Below are 25,625 nucleotides of genomic sequence, written 5' to 3'. Positions count from 1 at the left end.
TAAAGACAGGTCTTAGACAGGATTTGGCCCACAGGCTGGGTCTAGTTTGCTGACTCCTGCTCTATATCAAATGTTTTAAGGATATTTTGAATTGGGAAAGAGAAGAGTGATAAACATTTGAATGGACCCCCTACGGACATTCTTATTTAGAAGCTGGATATCCACGTCACTGACTATCTAAATGTATCACTGAGTATAGCCTATGTTTTTTTCTCTCCCATTCAATCATTTCCCAGAATTATTTTTTCTTTTTTTAACAACATCACTTTTTCTTAACAGCTATCTTCCTAACTATAGATAGGTACTCATTTGGAATGAATAGAAACAAAATCAGTCCTTAATGGTGCTGAACTTCTTCCTTTGTTTCCAAATTTATTACCTAATAACTTATTTCTTCTTAAGAGGCAGTATATACATGTAGTGATAAGCATGCCATTAATAACACTGGTAAAGAATAAGTCTAGTCTACGGCCATACCACCCTGAACAAGCTCGATCTCGTCTGGGTCAGGCCTGGTTAGTGCTTGGATGGGAGACCCTCTAGGAAGACCAGGTGCTGTAGGCGTAAAAAATAAAAAAATAAGGGACTGTAAATTGACAAGGTCCTTGCAATCTGCGAGGTCAACTAAGGGTTGCCTCACCTAAAAAAAAATAAAGAAAAACAAATAAAGAATAGGTCTAAGTATTATCAATTCACCTAGACTGACCCATTTCATAAATACTTACTGCACACCCGCTATGTGCTCAGACATTAAAGAAAAAGCAGAAATCAAAAGAAAGCTCTCTTGGAGCTTACATTCTGGTAGGAGTAGACAAAAATAAATAAAATATAAAGTATGTCAGATGGCAATAAGCGCTATATACAAAAATAACAAAAGAAATCGCAATGAGTTCCAGGTGTGGTAGAGAGAATCCAATTTTATACAGTGTTAGGGAAGGAGGCAAAGTAAACAAGCCATCCAAATATTTACTTTGGAGATACAACCACTACCATCGCCAAAACCACAGATCTTTGTATACATGTCATTTTACCCATGAGGCCCCTCTTATCATGCCCTATTTTTTCCAATGTATGTATCTTATACTATATGCCTTTTTTTTTTTTTACTGTCTACATACATACACACACAGGAATGTGGGCTACATATAGTGTGGAATTTTTTATTTTGCTCACAGATATATCCCAAGAATTGAGGACAGTACCTGGTACACAGCAGGTATTCAATAGGTACTATCTGGAGGAAAAATGTTCCAAGTAGAGGGAACAGCAAATGCAAAATTCCTGAGGCAGGGAACAAGAAGGTCAATGTGGCTGGTAGACAATAGAAAAAGGAAGAATAGTAGAAGTAAAATCAGGAAAAGTATGTGGGAAGGACAAAAGCAAGGAGATAATTAGGAGGCAATAACACCAGTCTATGTCAAGAAGTTTGAACCAGATAGTAGCAGTAGAGGAAGTGATTGAGGAGTGGACAGATTCTACATTTACTCTAACGCAGGGCTTGGCAAACTTTCACTGTAAAGGGTCAAGCAGTAAATATTTCTGGCTTTGTAGACCATAATGCCTCTCTTGCAACTACTGAACTCTGCTGTAAAGTGTAGCTGTGCTCCAAATAAAACTTTATACACTGAAATTTTAAATACATATAATGTGTGCAATACTATTCTTTTGATTCTTTTCAACCATTTAAAAAATGTAAAACACAGGGGCCAAATTTGGCTGGAGACTATAAATTGCCAATCCCTACTCTAAAGACAGAGCCATAAGGATTTGCTACTGGATTACATGTAATGTGTGAGAAAAAGAGATGTCAGATACGCTAGTATATTCTCTTAGCTATAGTTAAGTTTTCCTACCAAACTATGCCGTTTACAATACAAAGCAGAACAATTTCTGATCACAGTTCTGTAATCAGCTATTATAGGCCATTCATTATCACCTCTACCCATGCTACAGTTATCCAAGGACCAAATCCCACAGGAAATCAATCGAAGGCAATATACTAGTAAAAAGAACAACATTTATGGTTTGATATCGAGGGGCTATGATCTTTCTTAAAACATATACAGAGAAAAGTCTCAAGCTATCAGTTTTTAAATATATAAAATTAAATCAACAAATACACCTGCAATCCATAACATGATCAATTTTTATTTGGGGTTTTTTTTTGGGAGGGGGAGAGTGGATAGAAATCACAGCAATAAGACAAGGACAGATAGGAGGACAAACGAGAAGCAAAGAAGGTATGAAAAAAAGAAAAGGATAAAGTGGAGCTGGTAGAATCGTGGATTAGCAAATCTATACACATACACACAAAAATAAAATAAAATAAAAAGAAATCCAGAGATGTTACTCAACTGGGATGAGCAACCTCATTTACGAGGAAGACAGAAACTAAAGCAGAAGCTGGAACAGTGTGTGATCCAATAACACACTTTGGTACATGCAGTGATTAGTTATAGGTTCAGGATTAGGTCAGGTTAAGTTAGGTTAGATTACAGGTTCAGTCTCTTTAATTGGTTGAAGAATTATTGTTCATAATTCTTTAACTACTTTCATTCTTAAACCTCAAGACACTATTTCAAACGGTTTGACCACTGTGGGAGGGTAGACATTAAGACAATGAGAGTAAAATAAGACAATTAGGAGAATAATATAACCGAGTAGGCTAGAAAATGTCAAATCTAAGTTACAGGTACTCCACCAAAGTCATCCAAATATCAATGTCATCACTGAAATATCAAAACCCACAAACAGTTTGTCCAATGAGGTCAGGGCCCTGGCTTTGTGCCCCTTCTTACGAGAATCCTGACTCTTCAACTAGCAGCCTTGTGCTACAGTAAGCAGGACTGCCACCCATAGCCAGATCCTTTCAACCCATGAGCTGAGAGAAAGCAGAGCTGAGAAGCAGGGACAGATGAATCAAGAGACAACTATAATAAACAACTTTCCAGATACCACAATAGCATTTAATGGTCAATATCAAGTGATTAACAATGTTAGACACATAAGGCATTTTGTAATTGAATACAAAGCCCTTCTTGCCTTAAATTCAGAAAGAAATTACTGTCATCCATAAAATTATATTTGCCCATGAGCAATATAAAGATGAACACTTTATCTTCAAGGTGCTTACAAATTAGTAGATCAAGAAAACCTTCCAGGCCAATCCGCAACTTCCTGTACAGTTTTATAGATACATTTCAACTCTGATATATATATTATCCTATCTTCTCAGCAGAGAAACAGGTAATTAAAAAGCCTGAGCTAAACACGTATGTTCAAGGGTTTTTTTATTTGAAAATTCTTTTTAAAAAAGCATTTTGATTTAATTATAGCTTTGTTTAAAATATCCTCTGTCCCTTCCAATGCCGTGAACAATTGAGTTGAACACTCAATTTATCTACAACTACTTCAATAATCTAAACAGCCAACAAGTCTGATATTCACTTAAGAATCAAAAGATAGCAAAGACGTTTGCTCATGGATATACACAAACTCTAAAGTCAAGCTTTTCCAATTGAAGTAAACTAGTTATTTTTCCCCTCTTTAAATAACTCCCACAGATATTTTATTGCAGATGAAGCATAAAGTCTCTGCCATTAATAACCAAAGGCTAAGTTCTGAAAGAATATCAGTGCTCCAGAAAAAGCATCATAGCAGTGCTTCCTAAACAGGTCTTAAGGGTAGTAAGAGGTGAGAGAGGTGAGAGAAGAGGGTTTGTCTTCCCTTATACAAATAAGTTGAGTTAGCAAAATTAAGCAGTGAAGAGGTGGAGATTCCACAATTCCCTTAATATGTTTATGTGAACTATAAATATGCATTGTTTCCTAAAGTTACTGTGACATGGATTCCTTTATTCTCTAAATACAGATTCAGGAACTGTTGTACCAAGGAAGCAATGGAGAACACAAATCTCTACTAAATACTTGTTTTAAAATTAGTATTAACAGTGAGCAAAAAAAATTAATATCAAGGCTCATTATTCAAAGATTAACTATAACCTTTCCCTATAACAAATATAGACATTGTAACAATACTTTTCAAAATAGTAGATTTACATATGCATATCCTTGAATTGAAAACATTGGCATGAGTACACAAAACACTTTTAACACTTTTACCATCTCCATAAACATCAAACAACAGACTGAGAAAGTCAAAATATAATACCCATAAGAGTCAAAGAGCACTGCAATATGAAAATGACTAATCTACTCCTTTAAAAAAAAAGATGTTGATACAAGCAGATAGCTCTACTTTAAAGGTGGGGAGTGGGAGACAGAAGAAATTTTTCTCTAAAGGTAGCATTTAAAGGTTGTCTTTAACCTTTTTTATTTTTATTTTTTAAATCAGTATCAACGTGACTTCTTTATAACCTTAAAGGAGTTCTGTTCAGCTAGTCTTCAGGTAGTTCACAAGGGTGGTTGTTCTATAATTTAGCTGTAATTTGGATATAGCTGTAGGAGGAGGTGAGCATAGCATTTACTTACTCTGCCATCTGGATGGGAACTCAAGACTATTCTTAATTGGGGGGAAGAGAACATTTACAAGCCTTCACACTTTTAAAGATAGCAAATACAACAGTTTAATGAGCAAATACAGTTGTTTAAAATACATTGTGTATGTTACTAAACTATCCAAATGACTATATCTTGGGGGTGTGCAAAAAATACTAGCATTGTATATACTTCCATTGTCCCTCAAATTTTTTCTTTTTTTGCCAAACTTTTATTACTTAAATTTTTAATGTAAGCTTGTTGAAATGCTTATTTAGACATTTTTATCATATGTCAATCTTGTGCACACAAAAAGAAAAATGTAAGCAAAATTAAGTATCCTTAAACCTTTTTGAATTCAGAGTTCATCTCTGAATCACTTTTCTATGCAGAGTTGTCAGTGCTTTATTTTTGTTGTTGTTTGTTTCTAGAGTATCATTCTTTGAACTACCCAGGGTATCAGTGATGCAGTAATTTTTAAAGACAATTTCACTCTGGTCTTTAGAATTTTCTTCCAAGGTACTGACCCCATTCTGCAAGTTCGGATGACACTTTCTTGATCTTACCAGAAGGTACCCATGGAAAGTTTTCTGTGGACAAAGCAGGACTCATATTCCTTCCTCGTACAATCCTAAAATGGTGTGTGGTTCTCCATTTTTTATCATTCTCTCTTTACTAGTTTAAAACACTACTTCATTAAAAAGATATCATCAGTACTGTTTGAATACCTGATAGAGGCTATTTATTAGTTTTGTGTGTGTGTATGTGTGTGTGTGTGTGTGTGTGTGTGTGTGTGTAAAATAAAAAGGAAAGTCTGCTGTAAAAATAAGGAAGTTGTTAGCTTTGTTATAGACTCACCCAAGAGCAAGTTTTCTATTTACATCTATAATATGGCACACAGTAAACACTCCATAAATTCAAAAGTATATTGGATGAACCTCAAACATTCTCCAGTCAGCCCAATAGTGCTATGATAGTAGTTCAGGCATTTACTTGTTCAATTAATATTTCAAACTATGAGCCAGGCTCCTTGATGGACACTGAGAAATAAAGAAGTAAAAGTAGTCCTTGCTTTTAATTCTAGTAGGAGAGGAAGATAGATCATCACAATACAGGGAGAAAAATGCCATAGCATCACCATGCCTAACTATCAAGAGAATGTTTGTTATGTTCATAGCAAAAAGAAAGTTATATCACCAAGCCAGTGATGGTGGTGGGAAGGTCAAATAAGCTTAAAACAAATATTAGTTATTTTTGTTTTTATCTGGAAAAGCATCTAAAAGAATGACATCCCAAGCAGAGATACATATATTAAAAACTGAAATGAAAGAGAGTGTGGTTAAATACTAGGAACTGCAATGTGTTGGAAGGCAGAGGGTTAAAAAAGTGTGGCAACAGATGAAGCTGCATGAAGGCTAAAGCACCTGAACTTTATCCAGAGTGCAACAGAAATCCACTAGACTTCAGGATTCTAAACAAGGAGGAACATGATTATTTTAGACAGATAATCAGACAAAAGTGAGCTTCAAAGGCCTAGACTAAAATCTGCTAGAATAGGTAACATAAGCTCCATGAGGGCAGGGATTTTTATCCATTTGGTTCACTGCTAATCCCCAACACTTAGAACAGTACCTACTACATGTCAAATATCATTAAATATTTATTGAATGAATAAAGGGAAACCAGCTGAAAGACTACTGCTGAATGAAAAGAAGTGAACTAAAGCAATGAAAGACATATAGAAGGCATGATTAAAGCTATTAAATAGCAATTACTTTATATTTTTGCTTGTCAGTATTCGATGTCACCTTTCCCTTCTATTAATGTAGTATTGTAAATTTTAAACTCTGCAAAAAAAATCCAAGTTCGTTTACTAAAAAGCTATAAAAATATCATAGAAAATTGTTCCTACTGGCAATATTAAAGAAATCAAAGTAATTTAATTTACAGTCAGGCCTATAGTTACTCTCCATCTCTGTTGAGATCAAAAAAATTTTTAAGTCAATATTTACCAAGTGTTCAAAATATGCAGAGCAAGCTATTAGGTGCTTAAACTGAAACAAGATGAATTTAATTAGTCTAGAGATAAATTCCTAACCAAGAACCAGTAACATCTGGTTAATCAGTGAATGTTAGAGAGTGTCCTTCTCTACATATCTATAAAGACAACATATAGATTTTGAGAAGTCATTTAATCTCTTTTCCTTTGTAAAAAAATATATGGGTTTAAATAGAAAGAATTCCTAAGACTTTTAGTTCTGTAATTAAATGATATTCTCACCTATTTGAGATAGCTTCTTTATTGAAAGGTCTTATATTTGTTTGCATGTTATTTTGAAAATGCTCCTCTTTTTACTTATTTACTTCCAAGAAAATTTTAAGATTTTTATGTGCCAGGAATATTTTTTCTTAATTTTTCTCAGTACATAATAAACTGCTCTGCAGACAGGTCAGAAGGGAAGAAAGTTAACATCTACTGAGAACTTACTATTTACCAGTACTACACTAAGTGCTATCAACTACAGTGTTTCCTACCATCTCCAAAATTGTGTGCAGTATCAAGACCCCAGGAAGAAAAAAAGGGGCAAAGAAATTAAATACTTTGCCGAAGACCACACAACTAGTTAAGTAGTAAAATCAGAAAGTAAACTCCAGAGCCCAAATTCTATTTGCTATTATAAATGATGGTAATTGATTTGAGTGCCCAAGGATGTCCACCTTCTGCCGGTCCAGAAATTACATATTTTCCAACATTGACCAGAAAAAGCAATTTACAGAAATGCTTCATTGCACAACTATGGCGAGATTCCCTAACCCCTTCTATCTATTATGGCTCCTTTCCCCAAATAATAAAAGGGGAAAATAGGCATTTGTGCTGCTCTTTAAGAATACTAACTAAAATTCTAGAGCAGTAATCCTTTACCCTTCTTTTCTCAATGATACACATGACAAATGACAGCCAAATAATATATTCTCAGGGGTATCCCTAGATACATAACAATTCACGTTCCATGACAGCATATTTGAATGCAAATAAATCAGTGACATTATTATAAAGGTAACCAACTTTTTAAAATAAATCATTCCTTATTTTTATATTATTTTCAACATATCTTACAACTGAGTGTAATAAATACACTGCTGTTCTGGAACAGGGATGGGCAAACTATGGCCTTCATATCAAATCTGGCCCACCTGTTTTGTAAATAATTATTAGAACACACTCATTCGCTTACATATTGCCTGTGGCTGCTTTGAGCAGAGTTGAGTAGTTAGGTCAGAGACTAACTATGTGGCCCACAAAGTCTAAAATATTTACTACCTGGTACTTTACCGAAAATGTTTGCCAACATGTTTTACACTAATGATCAATTCAATCAAAGCTCCACGGTACAACCACTGGAAATATCGATGTTGACACAGCAAACTAACTAGTTTCAGTATCTTCACAAAATTGTTTTGTTTTTGTTTTTTTTTTAAAGCAGTTTTTGGACTTATCAGTGCTCCCTGCTCTTAAGCATCACAATTTCATATACTTTATTGTTACTATTTCCTTGGCTTCCCCCACTTGACTGAGAGCTAGCGAGCATCCCTGTTATAATCTCAATACCTAGCACTGGTATCTAGCTAGCGAGCATCCTTGTTATAATCTCAATACCTAGCACTGTGCCTGGCAAACAGACATTCAGTGGAAATCTGCTGAATAAATGTCTGAAAATAAGCATATGATTTAAGACAGTCAAGAGTAAAGGAATGACTAAGTTCTACAGAAATTTGCTATTCAAAGTGTGTTTTGTGCAGCAGTGGAATACTTGGGAGCTTGTTAAAAATGCAAAATCTCAGGCCTCACCAAAGACCTAAAACTGCATTTTAACAAGATTCCCAGATGAAAATTTTAAAAGCAGTGCTATACAACATGGTGCTTAATTATATCAGTTATTAGTTTGATTCTCAACAGGGCTGGGTCGCTTTGCATGGGGAAAAACAATTTCAAAGCTTCATCTTTACCCTAAAACTCGAGCTTTAAGATACAAAATAAAAACCTACTTTGACAACTTTAACAAAGGGAGTACTTTGTTTCTTTTTCTTTGTTTTAATGGGAGGGTGACTTTGTTACTGAAAAATAGTTCTAAATGGGAAGACTGTTCAAATATTTTGCCTCTTCCAAAAAAAATACGACCAGAGAACATCCATCCTACTTTAAATGGATTATAGTATGTGAACAACTATCAAAATGTCTGATTCTATGTCCTGTTAAAACTGATATGTTCATAAAAACTTCAAATAGCCTTCAAAATATGATGACAGTATTTTGTGGGTTAATAAATTGATTTGTTTTATTGTTTACTGTAAAAAGAAGAGGGAAGTCAGCACTACTTCCTGTTTATTTTTAAAAACAAAGGCTAATTAGGTACAATTACTATCCCTTCTTTACAGAAAAGGAAACTGAAGCTCATGGAGTAAAGTAACTTAAAGGTCAAACAACAAGTGATGAGGCTGAGATCTGTGCTCTTAAATACTCTTATGTAAGCCTCAAACTAATAAGAAATTAGTGTTGTAATAATTTAGGGAGTACTTTAAACTACTGCACCAACTCACCAGAATTTAGGTTTATCTCAACTCTGAATTCATAGTGTTTTGTTTTTGTTTTTGTTTTTTATTTTTGACCACTCTACTAGCCTCTATATATTCTAGCTCATATACTTTAGCTATATAACCTTGGGCAAATCACTTAACCTCTTATGAGCCTTTGTTTCACCTATAAAATATACAACCTCCATAAGGGGTTGTGAGCTAAATATAACATCTAGCATAGAATATTTATTCAAAATTATGTAGGTTTTCAAATACAAGTATTACATAACATACACTTAAAAAGACTAACAAAGACATATTAAATCATCTGTTAAATAGGGTTTCCTTGCCATAGGTAGAAAAGCAACAGGCTAAGATTTTTATCTTGTTGGGGGGCTCATTCTACAGGACAGAAACCATCAGTATAGGTTACTGCTTACAAAAGAGACTCAGGAAAAAGACCTAGATATTTCTTAAAGCAAAATAACAACAGTTTGAAAAAACTCCACAAATTTCTGATTACCTCTAAGAATTGTGTTCTTAAGAAATCAGTTTAAGGCAGCCTACCTGTAGAAATACAGATCAGAGGTTGTGTCTGGTTACTAGGCTTAAAGAGCAAACTCTAATGAGAGTGAAAGAAGGGAATCAAAATGAGTAATTATTTTTCATTTATCAGACTACCAAAGATCATGAAGTTCGATAACACTGTGTTTACATGGGTGGAGGGAAACAAGTACTCTCATATACTTTTTGGTGAATCTCTGTAGAGAGAAACTTAGAAATATCAAAATTACAAAGACATGCATTCTTTGACCCAATTAGTCCACCTCTACAAACTTAAAAGCAAAATAAGGTACAAAAGAGGTTATTCAATTGAGTACTGTTTGTAATCACAGAAAATTGGAAATAAATGTCTGTTAGCAAGGGGCTGGTTTTATAAATTATGGTACATCCATACACTAGAATACCACCAAGTCTTATGTACTAACATGGAAAACACTTTAAGCTATATTGTTACATAGGTTGAAAAAAAAGTAAGGTGCAGAATAGTGTGTTAAGGTATGTTATCAACTGTGGGAGAAAAAGGTGAAAAAAATGAATATATAAAGTGAGTGCTTGTATACACATAGAATCTCTTTGGAAGGTAGAAAATAAAACTGGCTGCCTCCCAGGAGGGCAACTGGTTAGCAAGGGAATAGGAGTTAGAAGAATACTTTTCATGGAATACTCTTGTACTCTGTAACTGTATGTACTAATAAATGTATTATCTATTAGGAAAACACAATTTCTTAAACTTTTTAAAAATACTATATGGTTAACAGACAACAAATATTACCTTGAAGGAAGTAGCAAATGGTACTTTTCAGCTGAGTTATCAAACATTTGCAGAAAACATGTGAAATTCTCTTTTCTTTCTATCTACAAAGGCTACAAATTTTGAGAGAATAAATGGTTTGGCTTCTAAGTATATTAATAGAGTTAATACTTTTTTTTTTAAATTAACATAATTTCTATAATTCCCCCTTCCAGTTTAAATCTGACAGTCTCAATTCAACAAACATTTTCTGAGCATCTTACAGAATGTCAGGACCTGGATATGAAGATAAATAACACATATGACTTGCTAAATGCTTTAACAGATGTATATAATGCTAAAGGAGCACCAACTTTTTTAATGCTTGTCAGTTTCATGAAAAGGGGCAGCCTGATGTGACTGAAGGAGTACTATGCTTGAAAGAGACCTGAGCTCTAGTTCCATTTATCCCCTTTAACCATATAATTTGGCACAAGTAAAACCTGGCTATCACAGCACCTGGACTGCCTACTGTACTACAAAAATATTATATAAAAGAAAATACATGTGAAAGCAAAATTCTTTATAATCTGTGAGACACTTCAGAAACATGTTATTACCACCTATCTGAAGTTTTGGAGAAAAAGACTATTTCCCCTTTTCTGTCTCTAGTTTTCTTGTCTGAAGTTAAAAAGTTCTCTGCTTAGTTGAAGTTATCAGAAATAAAACTGTGTATCTGTATCATTCCTTCAAAGATAGTAGGTGAAACCAATCTATTTGTAAAGCATTCCAAGAGAGTAAAAGGTAATGCTTTACTGAAAATTACATATAAAAAGTCCCAGACAAAAGCAGGTATTCAACAGCAAAGTTGGCGCTTAAAAAGCGTATTTACCAAGGCCTTGATGTTCTTACAAAGGAGGGTTGAGATCAACAGAAAGCCTAGGATGGCAGCAACAAGGGCAAAAAAGACCAATATGGAGTAGGGTTACAAAAGTGGCAACAGTTGTGGTCATGCTGGCCACCTTGCAGCCTTCTTAATATGCTTTGTCAGTGCACTAAGTTTGAAGTTTGTTTGTTTAAATTCTTAGCCTATTCTTATACAACCAGAGGAATATGTTTACCTGTGCCATCACTGGTGTTACCTGCCCTGTAGAATAATTCAGATAAATCAAATCTTTTCTTCTATCATTAAAAAGCAAACAAACATGCAAACAAATAAATGTATCCTGCTGGCTTGGAGGTTACCCTATCACACCTGAACCATATAATACTAATGAATGTTTGCAGGGGCAAGTAGGGACTTCAAAACCAAGGCCTAAAAGTTAGACGTGATTTGGTTTCTTATTCATATTCAACTAAACACTTATCATAGGCCTACAATGTTTTGCTAGGCCTGTGTACATGCTGTTCCCTTTGCAGGAACTATTCTTTCCCACCCCACCCATGTGCTTCCCCACTTCACTAACCTCTCACATGTGACTTCCTCTGAGAAGACTTCCCTAACTTGCCCCACCCACCTCCAGTGCTTCCATAGCACTGTTTCATCCCATCAGAGCACTTATTTGTGTTAATTACAGGGATTGTATCTCCTTCACTCAGGACCTAATAATCACTGTGTTGGCTGGAAGATGTTCCATAAATACCTGTAAAGCATACGAGACATCGTACTAGATAGAAGGATACAAAGATCAAAAGCAAAATCCTAAATTCACTGTCTAGTAAGCTAAAACAACAATGCAACGTGAAATGGGCTATGATGGAGGAATATATAGGAGGATACCAGGGGCATGAAGAAAGCTAAGTCAGCCTGGAAGCAGGATGAGTAAAAAAATAAGGGAAGGAAGAACCAAAGAAGATGTGCCTGAGGTAAGTCTGCAAAGTTAAATTAGAGCTAATTGGTGAAGAAGAGAGAAAGGATGATCATTCAACATGGGAGAAAAACGTAGGAGCAAGAGATTACAAGGTGGATCTCAGAAACTCAAGTAGTTTGGAATGTGCAGTGGTTCTCAAACCTTAGCATGAGTCAGATTCCCACGGAGGGCTTATTATCATAAAAGCTGATGGACCCCATCCCCAGTTTGTGACTTAGCAGGCCAGGAATATGGTCCAAGAATTTTGATTTTAAACAAGTTTTCAGGTGACACGACTGCCACATTTTGAGAACTACTGGTATGGTGGAACACAGCATATGAAGAAACAGCAGTAGGCAAGTTTAGAGCAATGCAGGGGGTGAAGAAGCAGGTTAAAAATATATACTATGCCATGGAATTTGACACTGAAGGATTTTAAGGAGAAAGTTTAATTTTAGAAAGATAGTAATAATAGCTAACATTTATAGAACACTGGACTTTATGTATTCTGTACTGTCCAGTAGCTACTGGCCATATGTAGCTATTTCAATAAAATTACAATTAAATGAAATGAAAAAATCAGTTTTTCAGTCAACCAGCCACATTTCAGAAGCTGGATACTGTACTGAGCACAGATATAGCACATTCCATCATCGCACAGATCTCTATTAGTCAACGCTGATGTATACTAACTCATTAAATCTTCACAACTTCATTATGAGATAGGTACTGTATTATCCCCATTTTAAAGAAAGAAATATTGCAAAGATTAAACAAATTACCCAAGGTCATAAAGCAAGTAATGCCAAGATGAGATGCACACTCCGATGGTCTGGTTCTTGAGGCTGTGTTCTTAAGTGTTTCTTAATAAGATCATTCTTGGCAATAAAGTAGACTGGAGGGAGTTGCTGGAGAAAGGAAAACCAGTGAGGAAGCTACTATGGTAAATCAAGAGAGAAATGATAAGGACCTGCACTGAGAGAGTAGCAGCTGGAATGGAGAAGGGGTTAATTTAAAGAGATGGTAAAGATGCAGAAAATATTGGGAGTGGACTAGAACTAAATCTAAAAGAGATGCAAATGAGGTATAGAAGATAGCACCAAAGTTTCTGTTTTAGAGTCAAAGGCAATGCCTCCCACCACGGTAAGAGCAAGTTGGAGGAGGGTGATAAATTCCATCTGGGTTATCATGAATTTGAAGTGACTGAGATAACACAACACACTGTGGGACAGATAAGTCCAGAGTACAAAAGAGAGTTTTGGATTGAGATATGAATTTAGTATAGAGGAGGTAAGTCTACAGATAACTCAGGAAGGCTGACACAATAAGTGGGCAAAGAACAGAACCTCAGGGAATCCAACATGTAAGATAAAAGGCAAAAGATAAAAGCTAGTAAACTGAAAATGAATTACCAGAAAGATGAGAGGAAAGGAGGAAGACACCTAGGAAAGAATTATCCTAGAAGTCAAGTGAGGAGAGAATGGTCAACAGGCGCTAAATGCTGCCGAGAGGTCAGGTAAGATAAAGACTGAAAGCTGTCCGCAAGAGCTGTTTCAAATGGTACTCTAGGGCCAAAGGCCAGGTTACAATAGATCTGGAATGAATAAATTTTTTTTCAAGAAGTTTAAAAATGAAGCAAAGGAGACAGCCAGGGTGTAGATGAAGAGAAGGGTCTGAAGCAGTGTTTTTTGTCTGTGTTTATTCTAATTTGAAGTGAGAGACTTCTCCATGCTAAGGGGCACAGAGTAAAATGACTGGGAAAATTATTGATGGAACAAGGCCCCTGAGACAGGAGAGAACAGCATCCTGCACATAAATGGAGAGATTAGCTCTAGACAAGACACTTCTTTTGTGTCCTCTGAAAGACAGCAAAGAGGATAAGAATAAGTAGAGATGTAGTTAAATTAGTGTGAGAGGTGGGGTATAAGTTGAATGCACTCATATGGCCATATAGAGTCCATTCTCTCTATGAAGTAGGACATGGCAGTGTCTGCTGAAAATGAGAAAGGCAAAAAAAGAGCTGGAGGAAATAATGAATTGCTGCAAGAGAACAGACTACAGATACAGACATACATCTCCAAGCAGACGGTAGAACTGAGATAAGAGGTCACAAATTTCTAAGTGGCATCTCATCATACGGTTTGTGTAATTTTCTTTAAAATAATAAACAGTCCCATATAAGAGCAGGGAGAGAAAATGGTTGGCTTTTCAACATTGGGCTTTGCCAATTAGATGCAGGAGTCACGTGAGTAACTGAGGTGATAAACCATAAGGCCAAGCAATTAGAAGAAAAAATATTTGAGGGGTGGGTAGGGGACACCCATCGGAATCACACAGGGAACCTTCTCCAAATTATACGTGTACCATATGAGACCCTGATGAGATAAAAGAGGGGAGGTACAACTGGAGTGAGAAAAAAGAAAAGTGGTAATTTAGGGCAATTATGGTCAGGGAGTAGGATAAAACAAAATTTAGGTTTACAGAAGTACACTGTCCTGGGTTCAAAGCGTGCACTGAGAGTAGGCGTGAAGTATGCTATTTCCAGTATTTGTCTGAATTTCAATTATTAGGTAAAAAGTAGCTATTTCTTCTGTCCGCTGACTACTTCAGCCACTTCCCACTACAGAGATGTTGGCTCTAAGCATTACAGCAGTGGTTCTCAACCCTGCCTGTACATTAGATGCACACGTAGACTTTAAAAAAAAAAAAAAAAGGAAACCTGCAATGTGAGCCCCACTGCCCCCACTGCTAGAGTCTAATTTAATTTGGTGTTTCCTCAGGCAATTCTAACATGGATTTAGTGTCAAGAACCACTTCTTTAGAAAGAAGAGGGCTTTAGACTTATGTTATAAAATTAAAGAAAAACTGGTGTGAGGAAAAATGAGATAACTAAAGCAGGAAAATGGTAAAAGAGGATCTAAATATTTACTAAGTAAGATATTTAAAGATGTCCTGAATAGAAAAACTGGGAAACCATTAAAGCACAGCATAGCACTAAACACACACACACAAATGTAATGTTTCCAAGAGTTCTGTTATAGGTTCTAAAAAACTCAGGAGTTAAATGTTTCGCTGTAGACCAATGACTACGAAAAAAGAAAAACTTGCACTCTACTGAGCAGAAAGAATTGAAAACCAACACTTAGCAGCTCTCTAGGTCAACAACACAATTCCCTGGACGAAAAAACAGCCTAAAGTATTAAGCATGATAACACCCCACATAATGGAATCTACCTCTTCTGCACAAAAGGTAAATGGGAAATGAATCAGCTGCCTGTCTTCTTTCACATGTACGAAGATTTTAAGTTTTTCAGTTGCCACGTTTTCTTTCTACATTAGTCATTTTCTCCCTAACAAGTTTTACTAATAACCTTAAAACCACCCAATTATTTTATACATAACTGTCTCCAATCTTAATCTTTATTTGCCACTATTCCAATATATTTGCTAAGTTTTATGACGAAGTAAAAGTAATGCAGAGATGAACTATTAGTCACAAAGACCAAAAATAATATTGTCTACTGCCTTCTCTGTAAGGTTTACTGGTATTCCAAATCACCCGGAACCAAGATACTATGTATACATAACAAGCAGTGATAAGACTGTATACTCCTAATCCATCCTTATTTCATGCCTTTAATAAGAATTACTTCACTGATTAATAGAAAGGCTTGTTCTTTTCTATATCAGTCTTTAAAATTTTTAAGTTCTAATCAATTAATCAAGTCACTCAGAGGTCATGTGTGTTATCGACTTTCTGAAAATCAGACTTAACTGTAACTGAACTTTTTTTCAAAAATCAAGTAGTACTTTTTCTTCCAGTATTAAGGTAGTTTAACATGTTTTCCTTCTAATATTTAGCTAAAAACATAAGAAAACTTTCTAATTTCTCTGATTTGAGCAATAAGCAAGCAGTCTCTCCACTCCTCAAAAAATTGTTTCTACTTTCTAGAGTATATAGCTATCTTCAAACACTGAAACAACCAGATTCACATATTTGTGGTTTACAAAAAACCACCAAAATTCTCTAGACCAGAGTTTATTCTATGGTTTTCATTAAGGAAGAGAGTTCTAACTACATTAGTTTATACTCACTGCTCTCTAATACTATACAGCAGTACTACAGCCTAATGGAAAAAAGCACAGAACTGAAAAGGTCCTGACCACTTCTCCCACATGTGATTAACTTGCTGTGTGGCATTGAACAAGACACTTAAATCTCCTTGGCTTTCAGTTTCTCTATTTGTGAAATAAGATTAGAGTCATTGTTGTACAAGACTGTTATAAAATTCTACAAAATGCAAAAGATTCAATCTTTTCTTTCCTAAGAGTTTTTTATACTTTGTACACATAATCCAACTATAAAATAATCCTTAATCAACACTACCCTCTGATTTAGTTTTTCTTAGCAGGTCTTTTTGTCTAATTGCTGGCAGTTAAAAACTATTTTGACCCAAAATGGCATTCTGGAAATTTAAATGCTACACTACTATAATCTCTACATTTAATTTCAGCCCTTAACCCAGTAGTGCCATACTACAAACTGTTTCTTCACCTGTTTCCTAATGAAGTTAAAAGTAATTCTTTGAACTTGAATTTACAGTTATGCATAGTGCTGATGAAAGCCATCTGTTTGGAACTATAACTCTCCTGTCAAAGTTAAAAAACAGAAGAAACAGCCTAGATATTCCTGGGAACCAGCTGCAGCTGAATAAATCCTAATCCTGCTCCAGCTGGGAAAAGCAGAAGAGTAAAGTTGCTACTGGTCTAATTCATTTACAGCAGATCCTTTGTGAACTAACTCCATCCCTGAGTAGGCAACCAGTAAACAACTGCACCAGAATGAGGCTTTTAATAATTCCTATAACGTAACATTCATTTATTTAAAATTTTTGAAATCATAGCATGAAAAGTCATCATTACTGTAATTGTAAGAATGCTTCCCAGTTCACTGGGAAAAAAATTTTTTAATTCTACTTTAACCAGCAAAGTTAGCACCCAGATTCAGTCTTCTCACATAGCTAAGAATCAAGTCAATGTAAAAAATATACTTTCTCCCATATTCTAAATAGAAAGAAAAAACAAAACTGTCAAGGAGATTCTTACAACCTCTAGAGGCCTGGAATGATGTAATTTTTTTTTTTCCAGATTAATCAAACAGTTCCTGTTATCTATTCATTTTCGTAGTATTAAAAGTAAATGTAATGTAAAAAAGTGCTGGCCCATGTGACAGGATGAACTAAATAAGAAAACTGGCAGCAAGAATAAGAAGATAGCATATTCTGCATACATTCATTTTCTATTTGGTGTTTTATCAGAAGCGATCATGAAAATTTGTATTGTTAAACATTATTAAAGAGCTATTATATATATTATGCCTATAAAACTTAGAGTTCTTTTGTGACTTCAATAATAAAGTACATAGTAAAGCACTCAGAACAGTGCCAAACACATTGTTAGACCTTAACAAATGTTAGCTATTAATAGGTTTCTATAAGCAACTGCTTACATTCCCTTGGCCTACCAATACAGAGCAAAGAAAGAGGTGAAGATGGTTAGATTCTCTAGATTTCTATTCCTAAAGCAATTTGTAGTATCTGATATCTTCATTAATTTCTTCTATTTCAACAACTTGTTAGAAGTTACCTGAAGAAAAAGTAAAGTGCTAATAACTGTAAGAAAAATGTCCAGGTTGTATGCACAGTTGTTTGGGGTACAGAAGTTTTGATTAGCAATGACTAAACCAAAGGTTGCCTCACTAGTTCAAGTTTTTTTTCAGAGTATATTATGGGTTAAAAATTGCCAAAACACACAGAGCTCAGTAGCTAACTAGAAGACCGAAAAATATCTGTACAGTTGATTTGTATATAACAAATACTGCATTACAAACATATCCCTGCCAGAGTTATTTTTAAATTTGTTTTTGTTTTTTTATATGAACAAGTCTGCTGAGAAAAAGTCAATTTCTAATCACATTTATACTTAATCTACTTCAATGACTTGTTAGTAATGAATTTTCATTTCTAGCTAGCTTCTCCTCAGGATATAGAACATTTACTTACCAAAACATGGTATAAACTAAATGTAAGAAATGTATAAAAAATACAATTATTGAGATCGATCAGTTGCTAACTCAATAATATTACAAAATCTACATTGGATATCCATGTCACTGTGTCCTTGCCATGACATGAAAATTAAGGTCCACTACATAAGTTTAGAATAATTTTCTCTAAAATAAGCCTTCTTTACTTAAAAACTGATATACTGGCATTATCTTCATTCTCTCTTCCATAATGTAAGAATTAAAACTTGTAATTTAAAAAATTTCCCCCTAAAGTTTCCCAACAATTATACTATAAAATACATCTGCTTGTATGCTCTCATAAAAATCTGTACACTTTAAATTTAAGAACTTTTTCCCACTTAATTACTAATTTATCTCTTCTCAACTTTTTCGTAGCATCTTTTGCTTTCAGAGGTTTTGGGGATTGTTGCATTTTTGTTTTGTTTTATTTTTAAAATGAACAATCATTCCATCAAGCAATCAACATATCCTGAATTTAACAGCATGGATAATTATTATAAAGTATCACAGCAACAGGATTTCTGAAATTGAAATTACTAAGCTTACATGTATTAATGATTTTGTAATACCACTATTCTAACATACAAAATGTAAAACAATTTTACTATAAAGGCCATTTCCAAATAACTAAATCAAAAGTTTCTATTTTTAACTCTCATAACTTGAAAACATACTTCCATTCTAATCGGCATCTCTACATCAAAAATCTAAGTTGCTGTCAAAGCCCACTTATTCTATGAATTTAAAATATCAAATTCCAGTAACAAAATAATTTGGGCGCTATGCTGTTGGCCTTAATTCTCAACAGGACCTAAATCCTAAATGTACTGTTCATGGTAGGCATCTAAAGGTTTGCTGAATGAATAATGAATAAATGAAGTAAATGAACAAATTATATTATAATAACATCTGTATTTCAAAAAGAAAAAGGTTTACAAGGAGGATATTGTTATTTAAGCCAGTTACACACTATCGCCCTCACCCAAATCCCACAATTCAAGGGAAAGTTACATTTTGTCCCAAATGAAAGCACTGTATTACATCCATGTAATCAATTCCAAACTGCAAATGATAAAACTTCAGTGACAACCAAAATGAAAATTAATAAGCTTTGAAATTATCTTTAAGAAAAAAAAAAACGAAATGTCATATAAACTATTTTTTAATGGACCTCAGGTATAAAAACTATATTCATAACTTTTGGTTTTGATACATTCTTGTCACTGGTTCAATCAGTTTTAGAATTCATTCTAAAATAGAGAAAATAGAGAAAAATAGAGAAAAAAGGGACACAGAGAGTGAAGGGGTGAAGAATGTGTTCCTTCACAATTGGAGAATGTACTGTGACGTTAACACCAAGAACAACCACAATTGTGTATCTGAGTACAGTAATAGGCGTTATACATAACAACTCCCAAGAGGCAGGCAGGTATAGCTGAATCTGGAGCAAGACTGCCCAAGATCAAATTCTAGCTCTTTCACTTAATATCTTTGATTTGGACAAGTTACTGAACCTCTTTTACGCCTCTGTTTCTTCATCAGTAAAATAACAGCACGTACCTCACTGAGTTATACAAAGATTAAATGAGTTAATATATGTATAGCTTTAAAGTAATGCCTGGCACACATAAATACATAAATAAACTCACCATGACCTACCCGACCCTAAAGCGAACTCAGAAATTTCCCTTAGAACGTGGATAAAACTTATAAACCATAGTATCCCACAGATTCTCTTCAACAAAAAGAGTGAAAACCAGTCAGCTGCTTAAAATCTAACATACAGGTCTATAATTCTTTCCAAAGATAAATATTGAGAAAAATTAGAATTGATATAGAAAAGGTAAAGAGGAGCTTGCTCGTCACTCCATATAGTCCCTGAATTTCATCTCTCATTCCACAGTGACCAGATTAACAGATATATTTGCATTCCAGGAAAGAAAACACCATTTCAGTTCCAAGCCATATCAGTTCCAAGCAGAGTGCCTGGCACACAGTAGATGCCCAATAACTATTTGCTGAATTAATTAATGTCTGAAAGTGAAACTACTTCTGGACTACACTTTCCTTTTACCATTGCTGTCAAAAATACAGTCTGGAAAATTTTTTTGAAAATATCTAGGTTCATAACAGCAAGCCAATCAATTCCACATAAGAATCTATTGGATAGTTTAAAATGAAGGAAAGTAGTTAAAATACATGAAGAGAAGCAGACATACAACTGTAATCTGTTTAGAGGAAGAATAATCCCTTATCCTAGAGCTCACTGTATTATGATTTTGAATGCGAGCTTTTCATATCTTTGGGGAAAGTCACTCCGGATATTCATTATTGAAAATAAAACTCCATATAAAAATATAAACAGATCTCATCAACTCTTAATTTTGTAGATATTATCATGAAATCTATTTTTCCCAATAAGATCAGTACATATATAGAAGTTACTCAATGAAACTCAATTTTCCCAAATGTATACTCCAAATTTAGTTACTCCGATTAACACCACTATATATTAAAGATACGTAACCAAAGAGACATTTCTATCCAAAGGACACCAGCAAATCTTTACTGGATTATTTTTTTTTAATGCAAAGGTTGTTCAGCTCTGCTGCAAAATAAGGATTGTTGGGTTAGAAGGTTCTCAAGGTCTCCCTTTCAAAAGTAAAATCCTAGGGTGATAAGACTCAAATTTGTCCTACATTGCACAATGTTGACTACCTTTTAGAAATATGCACAACTGACATTTTATGTATAGCTAATATTTTTAAAAATTAAAATATCTAATTCGAACAAGGGAAATTATAATAAAAGCACACACTCAGATGTTCTAACAAGAATTTATAATACCCAATCACAGATATAATACTGAATTCGTTCTAAATGATAAATTATTCCGTTACCATGCAGTTAACCTTTGTAGATTTTTGATAACAATTGTAGGAATCAAGTGTTATATTTCTTTTCACTTCAGCCACATGTGATCAAGAAAGTTCTCACAGGACTGAACAACAGAATAAAGCATTTTAGTTTCTTGTCCATCCTGAATTTTTACAAACTTTTTTTAAACATCCTGAATTTTTAATAACACACTCTTAATAAATGCTTAAATGATATAGAACAATTTTATGAATAGGATTCTCTATTAGAATCATTTTAATGGTAATAACGGTAAGATAATATTTCTATTTCAAAGTTCAGAGAAAACTGAAACCTAAAATAGATCTCTAAAAACTTCATCAAAGAGATACACTGTTAATTTTTAATTACTATTTAAATAAAAATCTATAGGTGGGTTAATAACTACAGTAAATTTAGACCATAGCTCAAATAGTTTAAAATACATTTAATGTTAATTTTATAATTTTCTCATCCTAGAAGTAGCCTTGATGATCTTAAGCAAAATGAAGATTATTTTACTATTGTACACTAAGGTGTACAACTTAAATTACTACCACTTCCACAGTACAATTCAGAGCAATTAAAATAAATTTACAGCTAAGACACAAGGCCAATGTTAAAAAAAAAAAAAAAAAAAAAGGCTATTAACAAAATTCTCCTCATCCCTGAATATCTATTTAAGGGCCAAAATTTATTGTGATGACATCTTTTCAAATGCACAAATAACAGCATGGTAAGGTATACCACCTGTGCATCAAAACTCTCCACACCCCAGAACTTTACTAACATAGGATGCTGTATTCCTGACGCATGTAGTCTAACCTGTCATACATAACATTTAGAACTTTGTCATATGCAAAGAATAATTACTACATGATAGAAAGTTTAGAATACAAACAGCAAAAATAAGAATTGCTAAATCTGCTTAGCTACTACCTGAGTCTGGAAAATAGGTCTTATTTCTACCTAATGATAATCTGCAACAAATGCAAAAAAGAAAGACAGGTTCTTAGTCATCTGCTTGTTTCAAATTCAAGTCTCCAGCATTTGGCTGCTCATTGGCTTCCAGTAGTATGGTATTACAATAACTTCCATGCAACAGTTTTAAAGATGTATGCTACTTTTTTAATTCAAATCTAAACATGTTCATTTAGGTTGATCGATACTCTACATTTTGAATCTTAGGCATCAAATATGTCAAAGTATCAGAACAATTACCATCTATTGAGTTCTCAAACCTAGAACTCACCAGTAAAAACCCCAAGGTGATCATTCTACAAGTCTCCAAACACAAAACTTGTGTAATTCTCTATATAACGTCCTAGAAACATGACTTTGTAGCATACATCATCAGCTCTGTGAACACTGATGCATATACCATTCTCACCTTATCCTTTTCGTGTGGAAGGAGTGACACTGGTGGTAAAGAGGAAAGAGATTCACAACTCTCTTTCCCGTCCACATTGGTTGCTTTAGTGTTGAGCCGATACAGAGGTCCATCTTTAAGAAGTCTGCCATGGCCAATGGCGCGTTTAATAGCCAATCGTAACTGCTGGTGAAAGCCAGAGGCGGCACTGCCTCCAAATAACGCAGACACATCCTTCTGACCTTTCAAAAAACGTTCGATGCTTTTCAAAGTTGAGCCACCAGACTCTGCCAAGCCATCAACTGCCCGCTTGATCAGTTTATTCCAATCTATATTTTGTTTATTGTCCAATTTTCCATGGTTTCGAGGTTTAGGAAGTGCTATTCGCCCAGGATTATCAGGATCTTTATAGGAATTGAGACCTTTATTTGAAACTTTTAAAATTGTTCCATCTTTAACACTCAACTCCAATTGTTCTAAAACAGTTTTACGATCCAAGCCATGGGATGAAGACACTGCATTGCATATCCTTTCTTCTGAAGGACGCTGTTTCTGCTTCTTCACTTTTTTGATGGCCTCCAAAATCCATTCCGTATACAGCGGGTTAGCGAGTTTTACCATGGTGAAGGATTCGTATATCCATAGAGTCGTTATCCTTTATCCTGATGCTGACTAAGTTTTACACCATGGAAAACAACTTTCTCGGAGGCTGAGAACCAGTTAACCATAGCATACAAGTTTTCTGGCCTAAGTCCTTCCTTCTTTTCACAAAACAGAATGCCTCTCCACTTTACTTTAGAAATCAAAACAACCAGTTATTTGAAATGTCTTCAAATTTCCCAATAAATTTCTCAATAGCACCACACATGGGTCTCTTCATAAAGTTGTAAAAACTCATGAACATGTCATTCCCAGCAGAAAAATGTGCATCTTATGCCTGAAAAACAATGAAAACAAAGTCAGTTTTCTATCAACGCCCATTTTGTAAATAAACACTAACTGAAACATCCTAGTCTTTAAAAGCAAATAGCAAGTGTTTTTTAAGGACCTGTAGGAGTTTTAACATGTTTCTATCAACATTCCAAAACAATCATGTCTGTAAATCAATGGGATAAAAAAGGCAAAAAAGATGAATAATTAGGACACAATGAGGAAACAAAATGAGATGCACTGTGAATGATCTCAGACTACAACTAACTAGAGGGTGCTGGTTATTCTGTACTCCATAATCTCTGCTCACCAGTCTATGAATTGAAACTCTTCCTTGACATCTTTCCCCAAGAAACTATTGAGTACTTCAACAAGTATCTGGATTAGTAGAAAGAATCCTGTAATGAAAGTAAGAGTGAATCTTTCATTTTTTAAAATTCCAGACATTCAGACTGGACAAAAACAGTCAATAAGGTAGGCAGAAAACCAGTGAGGAATTTTTAACTATTTCATATGTTAAAGAAACAACAAATACAATTTACACAGACCAAGTTCATATTTTAAGTACATTACTTTAAATATTCCGAATGGACACAAAACATTGAAAATAGTCAAGTGTTAAAAGTGTTTAAGGAAGTTATAAATAACCCAATTTCATTCAAATTTTAAAAATTACATGCAGATAGTTTCTCCTAAAGGGAGTAACAGGTGTCAAAATATTCATAACCAATCTACAGACAGAGAAACTAGAAATGAGAAAGGCCCAGGATCACTGTGTTCAAACACACCCACTACACATCAAATGTACAGTACAGAACTGTTCGCAGATCTAAAGAGATCTCATACAGATTCAAGATTGCTATCCTGAATTAACATTAATGAATAAAACACAAACATAAATATACTGCCTCTCCAAGATCAAAGTCAATAGTCTTCTTTCAGACAAAAGAAACTAGCAGATACAAATCTTTTTTTTAAATCACCAAAATAATGAATTCTCATTCTGAATAAGTTATTTGCTTCCAAAAATAACTTAGGTGTTTTTTTAGACCTCTGCTCTTATTCTGAGCATTTACAACATAAACAATGCTAGAAAAATGGCTCCCAGAGCAATTATTCTTAAAAGTGACATTAAAATACAAAGGAAAACTAACAGATACTAGGAAAGAAAAGGCTGCAGAAAACACTCAAATCTGAGCCAAGATTTATTTTTAAATTTGCTGACTAAAAAGAAGCCCCCTGAGAGAGCTATGCTTCATTTTGGTGAGAGTCTCGAGAGATAGAAATCCTAGTATTATTACTCCACGAAAGTTCATTATGTAGACATTAACTTAGCTAAACTAAATAAGAAGCTAAAACCTGACTTTAAGAAGTTGGGAACGTCCTAATTGATTAAATTCGCAGTAAAAGAATGACAGTTACTCATTGTTTCTCCCACCGGGGATTTTCACCAGTCTCCAAGTTTTCCGAACGTAAAGCGCCTACAGACTTGAACTTTAACTCTCTGAAAGTACACCAGCTGCTAGAGAGAAAGCACAACTTGCTTCCGACAGTCCTTCCCCGTCTCCATTCCCCACCCCCAAACACATCTTCGCGCTCTCTTTTTAAAGAGCAAGAAACTTTAAAAACTTGAAACTGCACAACCCTGCAGCTTGCCAACGGATAGCTCCGCCGTTCCCATTTGTTGGAAACAGAATCCGAAGAATAAGTTAACAATGAAATCACGTGAAAGAGTTAAGACCAATGTATCTTCCATTCCCAGCTCCTCCAAATCCTAAGCTCCACAAAGGCCGGTTCCAAGGAGGATTTGGGGCACGCAGGCTGCCTGGGGAGCCTGACAGGTCGGGCAGCTCCTGTCCAAACCGGCCGACGGTTGACAGGCAGCCCGCTGCCTCCCCTCCCGGCGCCCGGGCTGACAGCCCGACAGACACAACACCACACGTGCTGCCTCCTCCGCACCACAACACCCGCCAGCCAGCCTGTCACCCCCACTTGCAGCCTCAGCCCCGCTCGGATCTCTGCACGCCCGGCCGAAGCCGGAGCGAGAACTCGGGAGCGCGGGCAGGAGGAGCCCGGCCTGGGCGGCGACCGGCCGGGCGCAGGTGGGGCCGGGGAGGTGGGCGCGCCC

At 35.1% G+C, this 25,625-nt stretch overlaps 1 protein-coding gene across 2 annotated transcripts in view; it reads right to left on the bottom strand.

Annotated features, from left to right (window-relative positions):
- The window catches only part of KAT6A (lysine acetyltransferase 6A), a 97,843-nt gene that overhangs the window by 71,761 nt on the left and 457 nt on the right, over positions 1–25,625 (bottom strand). For both annotated transcript variants that reach the window (XM_006916272.3, XM_015592861.2), the window contains exon 2: positions 22,589–23,504. In XM_006916272.3, coding sequence (XP_006916334.1) covers positions 22,589–23,188 — 600 coding nt within the window. In that variant the 5' untranslated portion in view covers positions 23,189–23,504. The remainder of the gene's footprint in view (positions 1–22,588; positions 23,505–25,625) is intronic.

The sequence above is a fragment of the Pteropus alecto genome, unplaced genomic scaffold (assembly GCF_000325575.1).
Source record: "Pteropus alecto unplaced genomic scaffold, ASM32557v1 scaffold24, whole genome shotgun sequence".
NCBI lineage: Eukaryota > Metazoa > Chordata > Mammalia > Chiroptera > Pteropodidae > Pteropus > Pteropus alecto.
Note: the sequence above shows the minus strand (reverse complement) of the source record. Positions and strands in the feature narration are given on the sequence as shown.